Consider the following 21,592-nt stretch of genomic DNA (forward strand, 5'->3'; position numbering starts at 1 on the left):
GGAAGGTGGAAGGAGACGCAAGAGGGAGGGGATATCGGGATATATGTATACATATAACTGATTCACTTTGTTATATAGCAGAAACTAGCACAACATTGTAAAGAATTATACTCCAATAAAGTTGTTAAAAAAAAGGAAAAAGTACCCCCCCAAAAATAAAAATAGTAATCCTTTAAGAAAAATTAAAATCCTCTCAAAAAGAGTATACAACTTTGATGCTTAATACTCCTTGCGAAAGTTCTCCATTTTAGTTAGCTCAAGTGTTCCACATTACAACTCAAATCTTGTTATTAATCCTTTGAGAATGAGGGGAGGCACTTTCTCATTATTATACTTTTCCTTCACTCGATTTTTTAAAAATTTTACTTAAAAAATTTTATTTATTTATTTTTGGGTGCATTGGGTCTTTGTTGCTGTGTGTGGGCTTTCTCATTGCGGTGGCTTTTCTTGTTGTGGAGCATGGGCTCTAGGCATGCAGGATTCAGTAGTTGTGGCAGGTGGGCTCAGTAGTTGTGGCTTGCAGGCTCTAGAGGGCAGGCTCAGTAGTTGTAGTGCACGGGCTCAGTTGCTCCACGGCATGTGGAATCTTCCCACACCAGGGCTCAAACCCGTGTCCCCTGCATTGGCAGGTGGATTCTTAACCACTGTGCCACCAGGGAAGCCCTATTTTTACTTTTTATTGAAGTATAGTTGATTTACTATGTTGTGTTGATCATTGCTGTACAGCAAAGTGATTCAGGTACACACACACAAACACACACACTTTTTTTTTTCCCCCTCAGCCACGCTGCGTGGCATGTGGGATCTTAGTTCCTTGACCAGGGATCGAACCCGCACCCCCTGCATTGGAAGCATGGAGGCTTAACCACTGGACTGCCAGGGAAGTTCCTATACATTCTTTTTTTTTTTTTTTTTTTTTTTGCGGTACGCGGGCCTCTCACTGTTGTGGCCTCTCCCGTTGCAGAGCACAGGATCCAGACGTGCAGGCCCAGCAGCCATGGTTCACGGGCCCAGCCGCTCCATGGCATGTGGGATCTTCCCGGACCAAGGCACAAACCCACGTCCCCTGCATCGGCAGGAGGATTCTTAACCACTGCACCACCAAGGAAGCCCCTATACATTCTTTTTTGATATTCTTTTTCATTATGATTTATCACAGGATATTGAATATAGTTCTCTGTGCTATATAGTAGGACCTTGTTGTTTATCCATTCTATATATAAAGCTTACATCTGCTAATTCCAACTTCTTACTCCATCCCTCCCCCAGCCCCTCCCCCTTGGCAACTACCAGTCTGTTCTTTCTGTCTGTGAGTCTGTTTCCATTTCATAGAGGAGTTCATTTGTGTGATATTTTAGATTTCACATATAAATGACATCATATGGTATTTGTTTTTCTCCTTCTGACTTACTTCCCTTAGTATGATAATCTCTAGTTGCATCCATGTTGCTGCAAATGGCATTATTTCATTCTTTTTTATGCCTGAGTAGTATTCCACTGTATATATGTACCACATCTTCTTTATCCATTCATCTGTTGATGGGCATTTAGGTTGTTTCCATGTCTTGGCTATTGTGAATAGTGCTGCTATCAACACAGGGGTTCATGTATCTTTTTGAATTATAGTTTTATCCAGATATATGCCCAGGAGTGGGATTGCTGAATCATATGGTAATTCTATTTTTAGTTTTCTGAGGAACCTCCATACTGTTTTCCACAGTGGCTGCACCAACTTACATTCTCACCAACAGTGCAGGTCCTTCACTGGATTTAGCATTTCTATTTCATTTTATTTTTTTCTCAATAAATTCTGCTTTTCAACTTGCTCATCTCCCCTCATCTTTCTGTGGAGCACTAAATTCTTTCCACTGTTATAACTTTATTTTTATTCAGTACCACATTATATCCAAAATATTTTAGATACAAAAGTTTCAAGTACTTATTTTAAGTTATAGGTACTTAAAATCTACTTAGGTTAGCATCTTTTATTAATGCCTGTTGTTTTTTCTTACAGAGCTTATCTTATTAACACACTGACACAGTGAGAAATTTATGGTCATACCTTACATTCCATCATATTACATTTCACCAATTATGCTGGGGATCATATTAGTGAGTATTTATGGATGAGGCTCAAACAGATTCAGGGTAATAGTGGGTAACAGCTAGTCATAAACGTCACACTGTAAAGTTTACTCTTGAATCTCACCAAATCATCTCAAAATGGTCATTCCAAAATGCACTTCACTAAAAATTCTGAGTTCACAAGTTTTGGTTCATACTTCTTTAGCTTGCCATATTCTTGAACTAACTGTGTCATTATTACAAATACCATGTTATTACACAATATTTTTTCATTAATAAAATCCAGGTATAACACACAAAAAATACATATTTGTATGATTTAATTTATATGAAATTGTAGAACAGGAGAAGTAATTTATGAGGATAGAAATCGGAACAGAAATTGTCTGCGGAGAGATTTGACTGGAAAGGGGCATGAGAGACTTTCTATGGTGATGGAAACATTCTTTATGTTAATTGGGATATTGGTTACATAATGTATATACATTTGTCAAAAGTCATAGAATTGTATACTTAAATACATTTATGTATTTGGTACATAACTGTTATAATAATAATAACACTAATGATAATACTAATAAATAAACCCTGGCTAGCTATTACATAATAGTACACATAATAGCATACAAAATAAAAAGAGAGATATAGGGAATTCCCTGGCAGTCCAGTGGTTAGGACTCTGTGCTTTCATTGCCACAGGCCTGGGTTCGATCCTTGGTCAGGGAACTAAGATCCTTCAAGCCGTGTGGTGTGGCCAAAAAAAAATAAGAGGGATACAAACTGCAATATACGTATGAAAGTAGTTACATTAAAAAATAGCAACCAACTTTTGTATACCAAAATAGAGAAAAAACTATACCAAAATTTTATGTGTTACAGGTAGTGAGACAACAGATTTTTTCTTATTTTTACTTATCATATTTTCTACTTTTATGAAATAAACATATAATTATATTTAATAAAGTTGTTTAAATTATTTTTTAATGATAAATATTTTATGGTATATTCTTACCAAAAAGCCTGAACCTAAATATAATCAAGCTTTTAGCTCTAATTTCCAGTTTACAGGACAAATAGGAGATTGAGGAAAGAGGTAAAGGGATCTCATGAGGAAGGAATCAGACCAATCTACAAAGGACAACATTCTTACAGGACAACTGACCCAGTTTCTTTAACAAGTCAATGGCATAAAAGATGGGGGAAGGGGACAGAGGCAGGGAGAAGAAGAGACGCTTTAAAAAATAATTAAAAGATATACAACAACAAAATTCAGTATATAAAATTTGCTTGGATCTTGGTTTGAACAAACCAAGTATAAAAAAATATTTTTGCGACAATCAGGGAAAATGAATATGAACCAGGTATTAAATGATTTTAAATGATTATTATCAAATTTTTAGTTATGATTATGATATATTATGTAAGAAAATATCCTAATATTTCAGAGATTGATGCCGAAGTATTTAATGAAAAAATTCCATGATTTTGGATTTGCTTTAAAATGCTTCATAAATAAAAAATAGATAAATCAAGTGCTGTATTAAATCAGTGTGATGAGAATATGGGGTTCATCTTACAATTTTCTCTTCTTTGATGAAGTTGTAATGGTTTTTCCATAATAAAAGATTTTTAAAAAATTGGTAGCCAACTTGTTGCTAAGTGTTTAATGAGGCTTACTTGATAATTTTTTTGTGTGTGGTTTTTATCAGCTTTTAAATGTTCCCTATGAAGATATTATTGTTTCCACTGCAGCTTCTTCAAGAGTATGGCATATGCCCCAGCTTATGGTCTATTCAGGCATTCATGTACATAACTCTTGGGCTTTTTTGCCCAAGATAAAAGTATTAAAAGTGAGTAACAACTCAGGTTTTCATTGCCAGAGGCTTAATGTAAAAAAAAAAAAGGGGGAATTTATTTTTCACAGAAGAATAGGACAAAAAAGAGGAATAAATCAGAATAGTTTTAATACTTCTTCTAATACGTCTTAGGTTTGGTACCTTGAATTCAAAAGGCTATGAAGCTGGTTGCAAATAGAAAAGTTTTATCAAGAGAAATTTTTTCCTGCATCTCTTTATTTCTGAGTCCATGAAGACTTAGGCTGGCTGGTTCCTTTTTCCATTGGATATGCCTCTGATTTTCAAGGAGGAGAGCACTACTAAGTTTTATAGGCTACTGAGTGGTTAGAAAGTTAATTTAGTTTGAATTTAATAATTTAATTGAGAAGTATTACTGAATGTCTACCTCCTGTGTTCACAACAGTATAACAGTGGTTATGTATTCTTCACATTTTAAAATTAATAATAATCCTATTTTCAAACTTAGGACATATAAAAATTTAATTTTTTCATCTAACATTACTCAACAAAAAATTTTTTTTAAATACTTGGAGATTTCTGTCACATTAAAAAAATAACCTAGGAAATTAAAAAACTGTAAATTCTAAGCACTAGTTTTTCAGAAAAATATTTTCAGACTAAAGATGAGGGCACGGAATCCTATTCAAACATTTTTTGGTTACAACAATGGAATAGTCATTACTTGAGTATAATATACTTACCTATGGTAAAACATGCGAGCCATGCCCATTCTTTGCTTTTCCCCTCCTGACAGGACATCTTTCCAGTCCATAACAGCATCCCATCCTTTAAAATATATATAAGTATATATTTTATAAAGCATCTTTTAACTAAAGAGAGCATCTTTTACAGTTTTTATCTAGACAAGTGATTCCTAGCAAGTTTAAGTTATTAACACAAAGAACCTGATATTCCTCAGAAATGCTTGGATAAGCTAGAGAGCCTTATTTTTAAGCATTTTAATTTAGATTTGATATTTTTTACAAGTAATAATTACTTACATTGACAAAACGTCTTCTAAGAATTCCAAATACTGACACTTTGAAAATGTGTTTGTTTCTGAATATCTCCAAAGAGTTGATAGACTTATTTTGGAGGGTGGTGGGAGAAAAGATCAACAGATTTGCATAGGCTTACTGCAAAGTCTACAAAGGGTATGACAGGAGCTGACTTAAATGGTTTCCATCTGACTGGCACTGTATATGAGTTTTCTCATTATATATTTCACAACCTTATTAGGTAGCTATTATTAGTTTTATTTTATAGGTCGATAAGCTGAAATTCATGGAGAAATTGATATATCAAATTTTACACAGCTATATATTAGAGCTAGGATTTATATGCAGATCTATTTATATGCAGGACTTTCTGTTGGCTATTTATTCAAAAAGCAAGCCTTCTATTTTTTAATAAAATAGGTTAGATCAATACATACTGATATAGAAATGTACCTAGAATATTTTTTATATGGAAAACCAAATTGCAGAATTGTGTGTGTATTTGTATACAGATTGAACTGTGAAATACTTATACAGGTATTTTTTTCAATAGTAAATACTACAGTACTATACAATTTGCAGTTGGTTTAATCCACAAATGCAGAATGGCAGATATGGAGGAAACTTGGTTAAAGACAGCCTACTATAAGTTATATGCAGATTTTTCGATTGCCTGCTAAAACTTTTGAGTTTAGTGGAACAAAGGACATGATTTATATAAATATGTAAAATTAAAGTTTCCTTTGACTCAAATACTTTTCTCTTTCGCCTTCGCAGTTGGCAGGGGGAAAATTTTTTAAGCCCAGAACACTTATCTACTGTATAGCAATCTGAATCTATTTTTCAAATCCTCACTTACGTTTCATAAATGTTATACAATTAAGTCATAGAGAAAATTTTCTTTCTATGATTTTCACTAGAAGAACACATATACATATATAAATTATGATTGCATTTCTGTAAATAAATACACATACACAATCTCTCTGGGAATAGAATTATGAGACATTTACTTTCTAAGCTATATATTTTTATAATATTTGAAAATTTTATTATTTTAAAATTATTTTTATGGTCTTTCTTAATTTTGTAATAAGAAAAAAATGTTACTTAGAAACAAAACCATGGGGCCTATTAGGAAGACAGCCATAGCAAGTATTTTTCTGAAGTGGGAATATCATAAAATGGAGCAGACTAGGCAAAACCTGATTTTCAAAGAGGAAAATGACTGTCAAAACTTCACACACACACACACACACACATACACACACACACACGACATTTCCAAATCCCAGAGTATTCAAGGCTTAATTTTTCCATTTGGAAAAAATCCAGGCTCTTTGCTTTCTTTATTCTTCCTCAGCTGAACTTTCATCTTTATTAAAATTTCTAAATAAACTTGGTCAAAGGGAAAGGAAATAAGAAGTAGAGTTTCATTGTTTCTTGTGCCCTGGATTGAAAATAAGACTTTCCCTGTTTCCCAATGATACTCCCCAGTAGGGACCAGTGTTCATTCTTGGGCAAACTTCCAGGGATTTTCTATCTATTTAAAACCATAATTTTAAATTAGGAAAAAGCAATCTCTAAATGCCATGTGGTTCAAAGTTCTTGCTTCTAGTGAAAACTGTTGAAATAAAATTTTCTCTATGACTTAACTTTATAGCATTTATGAAACATAAGTGAGGATTTGACAAATAGGTTCAGATTGCTACACAGTGGAGAAAAATTCTGGGCTTAAAAAAATTTCCCCCCTCAACTGAGAATGCACAAGACAAAAGTATTTGGGTCAAAGGAAGCTTTAATTTTATGTATTTTAAATAAATCATGTCCTTTGTTCCACTAAACCCACTAAATCCACTAAAGTTTTAGTAGGCAATATTTCATGATCAGAGAACATATAAATCAAAACTCTAAGTCATAATATCATATTTGATGTTGAAATGGTGACAATAAGTCAGCTAAGAAGTGAACAGTATTCCTGCTTCCTAAAGATGAACAAACTGCTTTAGTTCACGTCTATTCATTAACACTTCTACTCCTTTCTATTTTGTAATATCTTTGATGGATAAAAACATAGTTTTAAAATCCATCTTTTACTAAAGCAAAGAATATCTCTAAGCAAAGTGTTAGCTAATCTTACTAGAACTTCAGCATGCTTCTTCCAGAGTAAGTGATGTCCTTGCAAATTTAAATGCTTTCCTGCTTTACTTTAAAACACGTTTCAGGTTTTAAGGACTAGGCAAGTAAAGTGGGTTTCCTTAGCATTTGTTTTTTTATGTGTAAGGATATAGCAAATCTTATTAGTATCTAAGAACCTAAGATAGCATAGCGCAGTGGCATAGCCTAATATAGAATATTGACTTTCACGTCCCATCGGTGTTTGAATCCCTGTCCCACCACTTGCTGAGGGCCCTGGGGAAGCTACTAAACTTCTGAATTTCATCTGTAAAAGATAGTTGGTAAAACCCACATCATGAGGCAGTCACAAATATTAAACAGGATGACACTGTAAATTGCTTAATATGTTATATTCTGCAGAGTAAGTACTCAATAAACCATAACAATTACTATTACATTATTAAGGTTGGAAAATTCTTAAAAACAGTTCCAGAATTTCTTTTGACTTCTAAAAGGATAGAATATCTCATGTTTACTATAAATTTCTATTCAGATTGTTCGATTTCAAACTTACCCAAAATAACTTACCCCAAATTAACAGGCAGCTGTTATTCAGCCACAGTGTTTTAAAACTGGGGAAAAGTTGACCATATGAAACAAATAGACAACCTGCTTTCCATATTTACAGCACTTATGAATTATGATATTATAAACACAATAAAATAAATAGAATAATGCCTCTTTTGCCTAACTCATTTGCTTATTGTAAGGATCAATAAAATAATACATGTGAACTTTCTATATAAAATATCAAGTACCATCACACAAAGACAAAACATCATGGTATCAATATCAACTAGTTCTATTACCTTTAGCAACTGATTCTTGCACATTTACTATGTGCCACTGTTCTAAATACTTTACATACAGTCTAACTTAATCTTCACAGAATCTTTATAAGGTAGATATTTATCCCCACTTTACAGGTGAGGATACAGAGAACAGAGCTATTTAAGATTTTTTTTCAACATCTTTATTAGAGTATAATTGCTTTACAATGTGTTAGTTTCTGCTGTATAAGAAAGTGAATCAGCTATACGTATACATACATCTCCATATCTCCTCCCTCTTGCGTCTCCCTCCCAGCCTCCCAATCCCACCCCTCTAGGTGGACACAAAGCAGCGAGCTGATCTCACTGGGCTATGTGGCTACATCCCACTAGCTATCTATTTTACATTTGGTAGTGTATATATGTCCCTGCCACTCTCTCACTTCATTCCCAGCTTACTCTTCCCCCTCCCTGTGGCCTTAAGACCATTCTCTACGTCTGTGTCTTTATTCCTGTCTGGCCCCTAGGTTCTTCAGAACCAATTTTTTTTTTTTTTTTGGATTCCATATATATGTGTTAGCATTCGGTATTTGTTTTTCTCTTTCTGACTTACTTCACTATGTATGACAGTTTCTAGGTCTATCCACCTCACTACAAATAACTCAATTTCGTTTCTTTTTATGGCTGAGTAATATTCCATTGTATATATGTGCCACATATTCTTAATCCATTCATCTGTCGATGGACACTTAGGTTGCTTCCCTGTCCTGGCTATTGTAAATAGTGATGCAATGAACATTGTGGTACATGACTCTTTTTGAATTATGGTTTTCTCAGGGTATATGCCCAGTAGTGGGATTGCTGGGTCATATGGTAGTTCTATTTGTAGATTTTAAAGGAACTTGCATACTGTTCTCCATAGTGGCTGTAACAAGTTACATTCCCACCAACAGTGCAAGAGGGTTCCCTTTTCTCCACACCCTCTCCAGCATTTACTGTTTATAGATATTTTGATGATGGCCATTCTGACCAGTGTGAGGTGATACCTCATTGGAGTTTTGATTTGCATTTCTCTAATGATTAGTGATGTTGAGCATCTATTCATGTGTTTGTTGGCAAACTGTATGTCTTCTTTGGATAAATGTCTATTTGGGTATTCTGTCCATTTTTGGATTGGATTGTTTATTTTTGATATTTATTGCATGAGCTGCTTGTATATTTTGGAGATTAATCCTTTGTCACTTGCTTCATTTGCAAATATTTTCCCCCATTCTGAGGGTTGTCTTATCGTCATGTTTATGGTTTCCTTTGCTGTGCAAAAGCTTTTACGTTTCATTAGGTTGCATTTGTTTATTTTTGTTTTTATTTCCATTTCTCTAGGAGGTAGGTCAAAAAAACCTTGCTGTGATTTATGTCATAGAGTGTTCTGCCTATGTTTTCCTCTCAGAGTTTCATAGTGTCTGGCCTTACATTTAGGTCTTTAATCCATTTTGATTGTATTTTTGTGTATAGTGTTAGGAGAGTTCTAAATTCATTCTTTTACATGTAACTGTCCAGCATTCCCAGCACTACTTATTGAAGAGGCTGTCTTTTCTCCATTAGATATTCTTGCCTCCTTTATCAAAGATAAGGTGACCATATGAGTGTGGGTTTATCTCTGGGCTTTCTATCCTGTTCCGTTAATCCATATTTCTATTTTTCTGCCAGCACCATACTATATTGATTACTGTAGCTTTGTAGTATAGTCTGAAATCAGGGAGCCTGATTCCTCCAGCTCCATTTTTCTTTCTCAAGATTGCTTTGGCTATTAGGGATCTTTTATGTTTCCATAAAATTGTGAATTTTTAAATTCTAGTTCTGTAAAAAATGCCGTTGGTAATTTGATAGGGATTGCATTGAATCTGTAGATTGCTTTGGGTAGTATAGTCATTTTCACAATGTTGGCTCTTCCAAACCAAGAACATGGTGTATCTCTCTGCCTGTTTGTATCATCTTTAACTTCTTTCCTTAGTGTGTTATAGTTTTCTGCATACAGGTCTTTACCTAGGTTTATTCCTAGGTATTTTAGTCTTTTTGTTGCAATGGTAAATGGGAGTGTTTCCTTAATTTCTCTTTCAGATTTTTCATCATTAGTGTATAGGAATGCCAGAGATTTCTGTGCATTAATTTTGTATCCTGGTACTTTACCAAATTCATTGATTAGCTCTAGTAGTTTTCTGGTAGCATCTTTAGGATTCTCTCTATATAGTATCATGTCATCTGCAAACAGTGACAGCTTTACTTCTTCTTTTCCGATTTGGATTCCTTTTATTTCTTTTTCTTCTCTGATTGCTGTAGCTAAAACTTCTAAAACTATGTTGAATAATAGTGATGAGAGTGGGCAACCTTGTCTTGTTCCTGATCTTAGTGCAAATGGTTTCAGTTTTTCACCATTGAGAACAATGTTGGCTGTGGGTCTGTCATATATGGCCTTTATTATGTTGAGGTAAGTTCCCTCTATGTCTACTTTCTGAGGGTTTTTATCATAAATGGGTGTTGAATTTTGTCAAAAGCTTTTTCTGCATCTATTGAGATGACCATATGGTTTTTCTCCTTCAATTTGTTAATATGGTGTATCACATTGATTAATTGCATATATTGAAGAATCCTTGCCTTCCTGGGATAAACCCCACTTGATCATGGTGTATGATCCTTTTAATGTGCTGTAGGATTCTGTTTGCTAGTATTTTGCTGAGAATTTTGCATCTATGTTCATCAGTGATATCGGCCTGTAGTTTTCTTTCTTTGTGACATCTTTGTCTGGTTTTGGTATCAGGGTGATGGTGTCCTCCTAGAATGAGTTTCAGAGTGTTCCTCCCTCTGCTATATTCTGGAAAAGTTTGAGAAGGATGGGTGTTAGCTCTTTCGTAAATGTTTGATAGAATTCACCTGTAAAGCCATCTGGTCCTGGCCTTTTGTTTGTTGGAAGATTTTTTTAAATTTTATTTTATTTATTTTTTTATATAGCAGGTTCTTATCATTTTTCTATTTTATACATATTAATGTATATATGTCAATCCCAATCTCCCAATTCATCACAACATCCCTACCCACCTCTTTCTCCCTGTGGTGTCCATACATGTTGGAAGATATTTAATCACAATTTCAATTTCAGTGCTTGTGATTGGTCTGTTTATATTTTCTATTTCTTTCTAGTTCAGTCTTGAAAGGTTGTGCTTTTCTAAGAATTTGTCCATTACTTTCAGGTTGTCCATTTTATTGGCATATAGTTGCTTGTAGTAATCTCTCCTGATCCTTTGTATTTCTGCAGTGTCAGTTGTTACTTCTCTTTTTTCATTTCCAATTCTGTTGACCTGAGTCTTATCCCTCTTTTTCTTGATGAGTCTGGCTAATGGTTTATCAGTTTTGTTTATCTTCTCCAAGAACCAGCTCTTAGTTTTATTGATCTTTGCTACTGTTTCCTTCATTTCCTTTTCACTTATTTCTGATCTGATGTGTATGATTTCTTTCCTTCTGCTAACTTGGGGTTTTTTTGTTCTTCTTTCTCTAATTTCTTTAGGTGTAAGGTTAGGTTGTTTATTTGAGATGTTTCTTGTTTCTTGAGGTAGGATTGTATTGCTATAAATTTCCCTCTTAGAACTGCTTTTGCTGCAGCCCATAGCTTTTGGGCCATCGTGTTTTCATTGTCATTTGTTTCTCAGTATTTTTTGATTTCCTCTTTGATTTCTTCAGTGATCTCTTGGTTATTTAGTAGTGCATTGTTTCATCTCCATATGTTTGTATTTTTGACAGTTTTTTTTCCTGTAACTGATATCTAGTCTCATAGCATTGTGGTCCGAAAAAATATTTGCTATGATTTCAATTTTCTTAAATTTACAAAGGCTTGATTTGTGACCCAATATATGATCTATCCTGGAAAATGTTCCATAGCACTTGAGAAGAAAGTGTATTCTGTTGTTTTGGATGGAATCCTATAAATATCAATTAAGTCCATCTTCTTTAATGTGTCCTTTAAAGCTTATGTTTCCTTACTTATTTTCATTTTGGATGATCTGTCCAAAGGTGAAAGTGGGGTGTCAAAGTCCCCTACTAGTATTGTGTTACTGTTAATTTCCCCTTTTATTGCTGTTAGCATATGCCTATATATTGAGGTGCTCCTATGTTGGGTACATTAATATTTACAATCATTGTATTCTTCTTGGATTGATCCCTTGATCATTATGTAGTGTCCTTCTTTGTCTCGTCTTTATTTTAAAGTCTTTTTTGTCTGTTACGAGAGTTGCCACTCCAGCTTTCTTTCAATTTCCATTTGCATGGAATATCTCTTTCCATCCCCTCAGTGTCAGTCTGTATGTGTCCCTAGGTCTCAAGTGGGTCTGTTGTACATAGCATATATACGGGTTTTGTTTCTGTTTCCATTCAACCTATCTATGTCTTTTGATTGGAGGATTTAATCCATTTACATTTAAGGTAGTTATCGATATGTATGTTCCTATTACCACTTTCTTAATTGTTTTGGGTTGGTTTTTGTAGGTCTTTTCCTTCTTTTGTGTTTCCTGCCTAGAAAATTTCCTTTAGCATTTGTTGTATAGCTGGTTTGGTAGTGCTGAATTCTCTTAGCTTTTGCTTGTCTGTAAAGCTTTTAATTCCTCTGTTGAATCTGAATGAGATCCATGCTGGGTAAAGTAATCTTGGTTGTAGGTTTTTCCCTTTCATCACTTTAAATATGTCCTTCCACTGCCTTCTGGCTTGCAGAGTTTATGCTGAAAGATCAGCTGTTAACCTTATGGGGATTCCCTTGTAATCTGTTGCTTTTCCCTTGCTTCTTTTAATAGTTTTTATTTGCATTTAATTTTTGATAGTTTGATTAATATGTATCTTGGCATGTTTCTCATTGGATTTATCCTGTATGGGACTCTCTGCACTTCCTGGACTTGATTGACAATTTCCTTTCCCATATTAGGGAAGTTTTCAACTATAATCTCTTCAAATATTTTCTGTCTCTTTTTCTCTTCTTCTTCTGGGACCCCTATAATTAGAATGCTGGTGTGTTTAACATTGTCCCAGAGGTCTCTGATACTGTCCTCAATTCTTTTCATTCTTTTTCTTTATTCTGGTTAGCAGTCGTTATTTGCACTATTTTATATTCCAGGTCACTTATCCGTTATTCTGCCTCAGTTATTCTGCTATTTATTCCTTCTAGAGAATTTTTTATTTCATTTATTGTGTTGTTCATCATTGTTTGTTCGCTCTTTAGTTCTTCTAGGTCCTTGTCAAACGTTTCTTGTATTTTCTCCATTCTATTTCCAAGATTTTGGATCATCTTTACTGTCATTACTCTGAATTCTTTTTTAGGTATACTCCATATTTCCTCTTCATTTGTTTGTTCTGGTGGGTTTTTTACCTTGCTCCTTCATCTGCTGCATATTTCTCTGTCTTCTCATTTTGCTTAACTTACTGTGTTTGGGGTCTCCTTTTCACAGGCTGCTGGTTCATAGTTCCTGTTGCTTTTTATTGTCTTCCCCCAGTGGCTAAGGTTGGTTCAGTGGGTTGTGTAGGCTTCCTGGTGGAGGGGACTGGTGCCTGTGTTCTGGTGGATGAGGCTGCATCTTGTCTTTCTGGTGGGCAGGCCTGCGTCCAGTGGTGTGCTTTGGGGTGCCTGTGAACTTATGATTTTAGGCAGCCTCTCTGCTAATGGGTGGGATTATGTTCCTGTCTTGCTAGTTATTTGGCATGTGGTGTCCAGCACTGGAGCTTGCTGGTCCTTGAGTAGAGCTGAGTCTTAGCGTTTATATGGAGATCTCTGGGAGTGCTTTCACTGACTGATATTACATGGGGCCGGGAGGTCTCTGATGGTCCAATGTCCTGAACTCGGCTCTCCCAGCTCAGAGGCTCAGGCCTGACACCCAAGCGGCACACTGAGACCCTGTCAGCCACACAGCTAGGTACGTGGGGAGTTTCTTGCCTTTTTGGAAGTCTGAGGTCTTCTGCCAGCATTCAGTAGGTGTTCTGTAGGAGTTGTTCCACATGTAGATGTATTTTTGATGTATTTGTGGGGAAGAAGGTGACCTCCATGTCTTACTCCTCTGCCATCTTGAAGGTCCCCCAGCTATTTAAGACTTGATTCTAGAACTCTGACTTTGAAGCTTACATTCTTAACTACTGTAGTATGCTGCTTCTTTTGATAACGTAAATGGGCTAAAAAGTAAAACATAAAACCCATGCAAAATTTAACCTAGAATTCTAGCTTGCTACTTCATTAGTTTTTCTAGGCTATCAAATTATATTTTTATCAAGTTATTTGAAAGTAATTCTGTGTTTTTGAAAGTAATTCTTTTTTGAGCTAATATGTATAACTGTTATTCCTACTCTTTCAAAAGTATGTTTTATGTTGAAATACTACAGTACAGAAGTTTCTATATTTTATCTAATTCTCTGTGTGTTGCTTTAGAGAAAAAAAAATGTATTGGTAAGACTGTGGTTCTGAAAATAAATAAGTTTGTGATACCTACTTCTCAAATTATTACATTTAATATAAGCCGAGAGCTTGACAGGAGAATATTTCTGTCATGAACTTTACATACATTTAGATTGACTATGGCCTCAGGGACACATGTACATTAAAATATGACCAAAAAAAAAAACTGTTTTCAAATGCTAGCAGCAGACTTAGTAAAAAGCTTAGTGTGCTGCATGAAATATAACATAAGCAGAAAAGAGCATGTCAAGAATGGAAAAGCAACAAAAGCTGTAAACTCCATCTTTACTTGTGTGCTTATGTTCCAACAACAGCATACATTCAAATTAAACCCAAGTTTTCTTTTTAAAAATTAATTTAAATACATGAAAAAAACACAAATTATAGACTTTACCTCCTTCTCTTTGAACTATATGATAGAGGTGAACATTATGTAGAATACAATCTAGATCGTGGTCTGTATAGCCTTTATCATGCATGTCATCCACTGAATCTGGATAAATGACTTGATCCCGAAGACTTCCAAGAGACATGTATGGCCTGTAAAACACCAAGAACACAAGAATCTTAGTACAAAATCAGTTTAGTTTACTCAATGTGACATCCTGGTGGTCTGAAAACTCCAGAGCAGACTTTAAATACCATATTTCTAGGATTATATTTATTACCTGGTGATGAGTATTTCTCTCTCAGGCGTGGCAGGATAAAACACTGTTATATTCATGTAAAAACATATAGAGACATAGCCACACGAAAAGTTTCTACAAGAAATACTTGTATATTTTCAGCATAGAAATACATACTTGTTCTGTTGTATTTTATAAATGTTGCTTCTGTATTTCATCTAAAACTATTTGCGTTAAACATAAAATCTGAGGTTTTGACCCAGCAATGTGAACAAACAAAACTTAAAAAGTATCATTCAAAATAAGAGAAATGCAAATTAAAACTATACTGAGTTTCTTACTTATCACATTGGCAGAAGTTCAAAAGTTTGACAACTCACTCAATTGGCAAGCCTATGGAGACACAGGTATTTTCATACAATGTGAAAATGCAAAATGGTACAACCCTTTGGAGAGAATTCTACAAACCAATATATCATGTGGTCTTTGACCCACTTCTAGGAATTTATTTTAAAGATATACTTCCAAAAATACACCACCATCAACAAAAAAATGTGTAAAGTTATCCATTACAGCATTCTTTGTTATTGCAAAATATTGAGAACAACCTAAATGTGCATACAAAGGAGACTGACTGAATAAACTATAGAACCTGCACTATGCAGCTATAAAACAGGATGTGGAAGATCTCTATGAATTGATATAGGGTGATTTACATAATATATTGTTAAGTTGAAAAGCAAAGTGCAAAGTAGATATATAGTTGGGTTTCTCAACAGTGGTATTATGGAGTTATTAAATCAGATAATTCTTTGTCACTGAGGTATATCCTGTGTATTATAGGATGTTTAGTGGAACACTTGATCTCTACGCACCAGATGCTACTAGCATCCACTGCAGCAGTGACAAAAAAAAAAGTCTCCAAATATTATTTTGTCCCTTTAGGGGACAAAACCATCCCCATTTGATAGAACCACTAATATGTAGTATACCACTTCTATGTAAAATGAAAGCAAAATAAGAAAATATACATCTGTCTGCTTATATTTACAAAAGGAAACAGTAAACCAGAAACTAATGAAATCAGTTACCTATAGGAGATGGGAGGAACAAGGCAGAATAGATAAGGGAGGGAAAAGACCTCTTTAAGAATACTTTCTATATAGTTTTTACTCTTAGAATTATGTTAAAGTGTTATTATTTTTTTTATTTAACCAGTAAAATGAAGGAAGAAACCCTAAAATTGAATACAAACAGAAACAAATGAACTGAAAAGTATATCAAATGAATAACATAACCACATAAAATGGGGAGGAGGGACTGATCCAAGTAACTTTCAAATTTGGTTACATAATTTCAGTTGAAAACCCTAAAGAAACCTTAAAACTAATTGTTCATGTTTCTTGTTGCTATAGGCTAGCAATTCTGAAACTATGTTGTAGGATTGATCAAATAAGTAAACATTTTAATAACGTTAGGAGGTAAGGTTCTCGCCGTGGAAGAAGGAAGATACAAATATGAAATGTGGGAAGGTGAGAAAAATATTCTGTAACGTTTAATTTGAATTAGAATATCAGCATGAATTCATAATTTTTTGAACAAAAATCTATTTCCTCGTTCTGTGTACATTTGCTGCATCCTGATACTACCCTTTGAGAAGATCACAACAGCATTTAGGAAGTATACAGGGTTGAATTGTGGACCTCAAAGATATGTCCAAGTCCTAACCCGTATTATTTGTGAATGTGACCTTATTTAGGAAAAGAAAAGGTGTTTGCAGATGTAATTAAGTTAAGGATCTTGAGATAAGATTATCCTGGATTAACCAGATGGGTCTTAAATCTAATAAATACCTTTAAAGAAGAGGAAAAACACAGGGAGGAAAGTCATGTGAAGACAGAGGCAGAGATTGGAGTTATGCTGTCACAAGCCTGGCACCACTGGAAGCTGGAAGAGGTAAGAAAAAATTCTCCCCTTGAGCTTCCAGAAGGAGGGTGGCCCTGCCAACACCTTGATTTTGGACTCCTGGCCTCTAGATCTGTGAGAAAATAAATTTCTGTTGCTTTAGACCAGCAAGTTTTTGGTTTCAGTAGATCTTGAAAACTAATGCAGGTAGTATTATTGCAAAAAAATGTGTAAACTGTATTGTTTCATTAGGAAGCTATCAGATAAACCCAAATTGTGGGATTTTATGAATATACAACAACAACAACAGTCCTGCACTCATTACAAATATCAATGTCATAAAAAACAAAGAAAGGCTAAGGAATTCTTTCACATTAAAAGAAACTAGAGCAACATAGCAACTAAAATACAATGTATGATGATGGACTGAGAAAAACAAGTTATTATAAAGAATAGTATTATGACAATTGGCAAACTTTGAACGTGGAAAGTTGTTGGAGGAGGTAATCAAGAGGACTTCACTGCCAGTTGACCTCTGAGCTGGACCCAGGCAATCTGATGCTCCAACCCTCTTCCCTGACCTTGGAATGTATGCTCAACCCACAGTTCCCACAGCTGCCAACTATTTTCAAGGACACAGACTTGAGGGAGCAATGTGGTGTTGAGACCATATGGATGGTATACATGACCGAACCCCATGAAGGCCTCTATATAAACTTTTAAGATTCTGGTGGATAGAAGTGGAGAGGCTCATCTTGAGGCTGCCCATGACAAGCCTCAAATGTAAATTTCCTTGCTTATTAAACCTGCCATCCACCAATCTGGAGTGGTCTGCCTCTTTCTTCTGTCTCTTCTTGCCCACTGTGTACAAGGGCTGGTTTGAGAACCAACAAAAGTATGTTCAGATAATATTATATCAGTGTTAATTTTCATAAATTTGATCATCATACTATGTCTATATTAGAGACTATTCTTGCTCTCTGAAAATACTGTTCCTCATTGAGCAACATGGGTTTGAATTGCATGGGTCCACTTATACATGGTTTTTTTAAAATAGGAAATATTATAGTACTTTACAATCTGTGGTTGGTTGAATCTGCAGATGTGGAACAGTAGATATAAAGGGCCGACTATAAATTATACATAAAGGGCCGACTATAAATTATACATGGATTTTCAACTGTGCTGGGGTCAGCGCCTCTAACCTCTGCATTGCTCAAGTGTCAACTGTACACCCTAAAGAAGTTGGGGGTGAAGATTTATTTATAGCAACTTAAAAAAAATGTGTGTGTGTGTGTGTGTGTGTGTGTGTACAGAGAGAGAGAATTAAAGGTTTTAAATACAAACTGTGTTTGTAGATCAATTCTCTACCTATTTTCCCATAAGATGCAAATGATTTAGTTGAAGCACAAAAATTTATTTTATAACAGATTTAACAAATATTTGAAAATCAAAATATTTATATTTCAATTATACATATATGCATTCATGTAATAAGATTTTCAATGGAGTCTTTGCAAATATAAGGAATCTCTAGTCATATTTTTTAAATTGAGGTATAATTCACATTATAAAATTCACCCTTTTAAAGTGTAAAATTCAATGATTTTCAGTATATTTACAAGCTCATGTAAATATCACCAGTATCTAATTCCAGAACATTTTCTTCACCCCCAAAAGAAACTCCATACCTAAGAGCAGGCACTCCTAGTTCTTCCCTCCTCCCAACAGCTGGCAATCACTAATCTACTTTCTGTATCTGTGGATTTGCCTATTCTGGAAATTTCACATATTTTCATATGTATGGAATCACACAATATGTGGTCTTCTTTCTATCAGCATAATATCGTCAGGTTCACCCATGTTGTAGCATGTAGCAGTATTTCATTCCTTTTAATATCTGAATTAAATTCCATATTTTGTTAATCTGGATATTTCAGTTGTTTCCACTATTTGGCTATTATGAATAGTGGGCATACACCTAGTAGTGGGGCATATGGTAACTCTGTTTAACTTTTTGAGGAACTGACCAATTGTTTTCCCAAGTGGCCGCACCTTTCTAGTCACTTTTCTTCTACCATATTCCGTATGTCTTCTCCTGCTCTCTGATTTTTTTCCCTCTCCAGTCTAACCATATATTTTTTAAAAACAGAATTAGGACAAAAAGTTATTTGTTTATTTCCATCACTTTAAGCATTTATATAATGTGATATTATCTTAAATTAATATCTGGTAATAATAACAGTAACATAAAATAGATACTGACCATCAGGGCCAGTGAACAAATTTTTAGTTGGTATCCTGAGACTACTAAGAAGAAATACAAGGAAATATTAGGAGTCAGTACTTTAGCTAACTTACAAAGTGATGCCAGTTCCAACTTAATGTAAATCAGAAGTATAGACAGCCTTAGCGTAAACCCCAAATATAATTCAATCCACAGAACAGCCATGACACAATACATAACTGAGACTGCAATGATTAAAATACATCTGAACATTCACTTCAATGGTGTTTCTACAGGATTCTACCATAAGACTTGATTAACTGGAAATATTTGATAAAATTATATTTTATATCTACATTTTGGGGAAGACAGTATAGAGTCATGGTTGTGATAATAGGCTTTGGGGAGATGGTTCTGGACTGGAGTCCCAATCTCACCATTTACTAGCAATGTGACCCAAATTCTGAGCTATAGTTACGTCATTTGTAAAGTAACTCACTTTATTGCATTTGTTATGAGGATTAAATGAAGCAGTAGGTTTTTATAAAGCAATGTAGAGCACTTAGTACAGCACTACAGGCACATAGTAGGCATTCAATAAACCATTATGGAGACAAAAAAGTTCATTTCAACTTAGTTATCTACCTATGTGAAAGGGCAATATCTTAAAAAAGAGCATAAGTTTGTTTTCTATGTCTGTGTCTCTTTGTATTTTGTAAATAAATTCATTTGAAAACAAACTTATGGTTACCAAAGGGGGAAGGGGAAAGTGAGGGATAAATTAGGAGTTTGGGATTAGCAGATACAAGCTACTATATATACATAAACAGTAAGGTCCTACCATACAGTACAGGGAGCTATATTCAACATCTTGTAATAATCTGTACTGGAAAAGAATATGCCACAAACCTACAGTCAATTTATCTTTGATGAAAGAGGCAAGAATATACAATGGGAAAAGGACAGTCTTTCAGCAAGTCGTATTGGGAAAGTTGGACAGCCACATGTAAATTAATGAAGTTAGGACACACCCTCTCACTGTACAAAAAAAATAAAATCAAAATGGTTTAAAATCAAAATGGTTTAAAGACAATAAAACTCCTAAAAAGGAACATAGGTAAAACATTCTCTGACATAAATTGTACCAATGTTTTCTTAGGTCAGTCTCCCAAGACAATAAAAATAAAAACAAGAATAAACAAATGGGACCTAATCAAACTTACAAGCTTTGGCATAGCAAAGAAAACAATAAACAAAATGAAAAGACAACCAACAGAATGGCAGAAAATATTTGCAAATGATGTGACTGACAAGGGCTTAATTCCCAAAATATACAAACAGCTCATTGAACTCAAATACAAAACCAAACAAACCCTATCCAAAAATGGCCAGAAGACCTAAATAGACATTTCTCCAAAGAAGACATACAGATGGCCAAAAGGCACATGAAAAGATGCTCAAAGTCACTAATTATTAGAGAAATGCAAATCAAAACTACAATGGGGTACCCCCTCACACCAATCAGAATAGCCATCATTAAAATATCTACAAATAACAAGTGCTGAAGAGGATGTGGAGAAAAGGGAACCCTCCTACGCTGTTGGTGAGAATGTAATTTGGTGCAGCCACTGTGGAAAACAGTAAGGACGTTCCTTAAAAAACTAAAAATAGAATTACCATATGACCCAGCAATCCCACTACTGGGCATATACCCAGAGAAAACCATAATTCAAAAAGACTCATGCACCCCAATATTCATTGCAGCACTATTTACAATAGCCAGGTCATGGAAGCAACGTAAATGCCCATCGACAGATGAATGGATAAAGAAGATGTGGTACATATATACAGTGGAATATTACTCAGCCATAAAAAGGAACAAAATTGGGTCAATAGAGACGTGGATGGATCTAGAGACTGTCATATAGAGTGAAGTAAATCAGAAAGAGAAAAACAAATATCGTATATTAACACATATATGTGGAACCTAGAAAAATGCTACAGATGAACCGGTTTGCAGGGCAGAAATAGAGACAGATTTAGAGAACAAACGTATGGACACCAATGGGGGAAAGTGGCATGGGGGGGCGTGGTGGTGGTGGTGGTGGTGGTGTGATGAATTGGGAGATTGAGATTGACATATATAGAGGTTTACGGGAAGATGGCGAAGGGTAAGACGCGGAGATCACCTTCCTCCCCACAGATACACCAGAAATACATCTACACGTGGAACAACTCCTACAGAACATCTACTGAATGCTGGCAGAAGACCTCAGACCTCCCAAAAGGCAAGAAACCCCCCACGTACCTGGGTAGGGCAAAAGAAAAAAGAATAAACAGAGACAAAAGGATAGGGACGGGACCTGCACCAGTGGGAGGCAGCTGTGAAGGAGGAAAGGTTTCCACACACTAGGAAGCCCCTTCAACAGGCGGAGACTGCGGGTGGCAGAGGGGGGAAGCTTCGGAGCC

General features: G+C 35.0%; 1 protein-coding gene across 5 annotated transcripts in view; it reads right to left on the reverse strand.

Moving 5' to 3' along the window:
- The window catches only part of ABCD2 (ATP binding cassette subfamily D member 2), a gene marked incomplete at both ends in the record, with an annotated part of 76,189 nt that overhangs the window by 13,624 nt on the left and 40,973 nt on the right, over positions 1 to 21,592 (reverse strand). For all 5 annotated transcript variants that reach the window (XM_082850888.1, XM_082850885.1, XM_082850887.1 and 2 more), the window contains 2 exons: positions 4,643 to 4,727; positions 14,760 to 14,905. In XM_082850888.1, coding sequence (XP_082707014.1) covers positions 4,643 to 4,727; positions 14,760 to 14,905 — 231 coding nt within the window. The remainder of the gene's footprint in view (positions 1 to 4,642; positions 4,728 to 14,759; positions 14,906 to 21,592) is intronic.

This window comes from Leucopleurus acutus, assembly GCF_964270905.1.
Source record: "Leucopleurus acutus genome assembly, chromosome: 11".
NCBI lineage: Eukaryota > Metazoa > Chordata > Mammalia > Artiodactyla > Delphinidae > Leucopleurus > Leucopleurus acutus.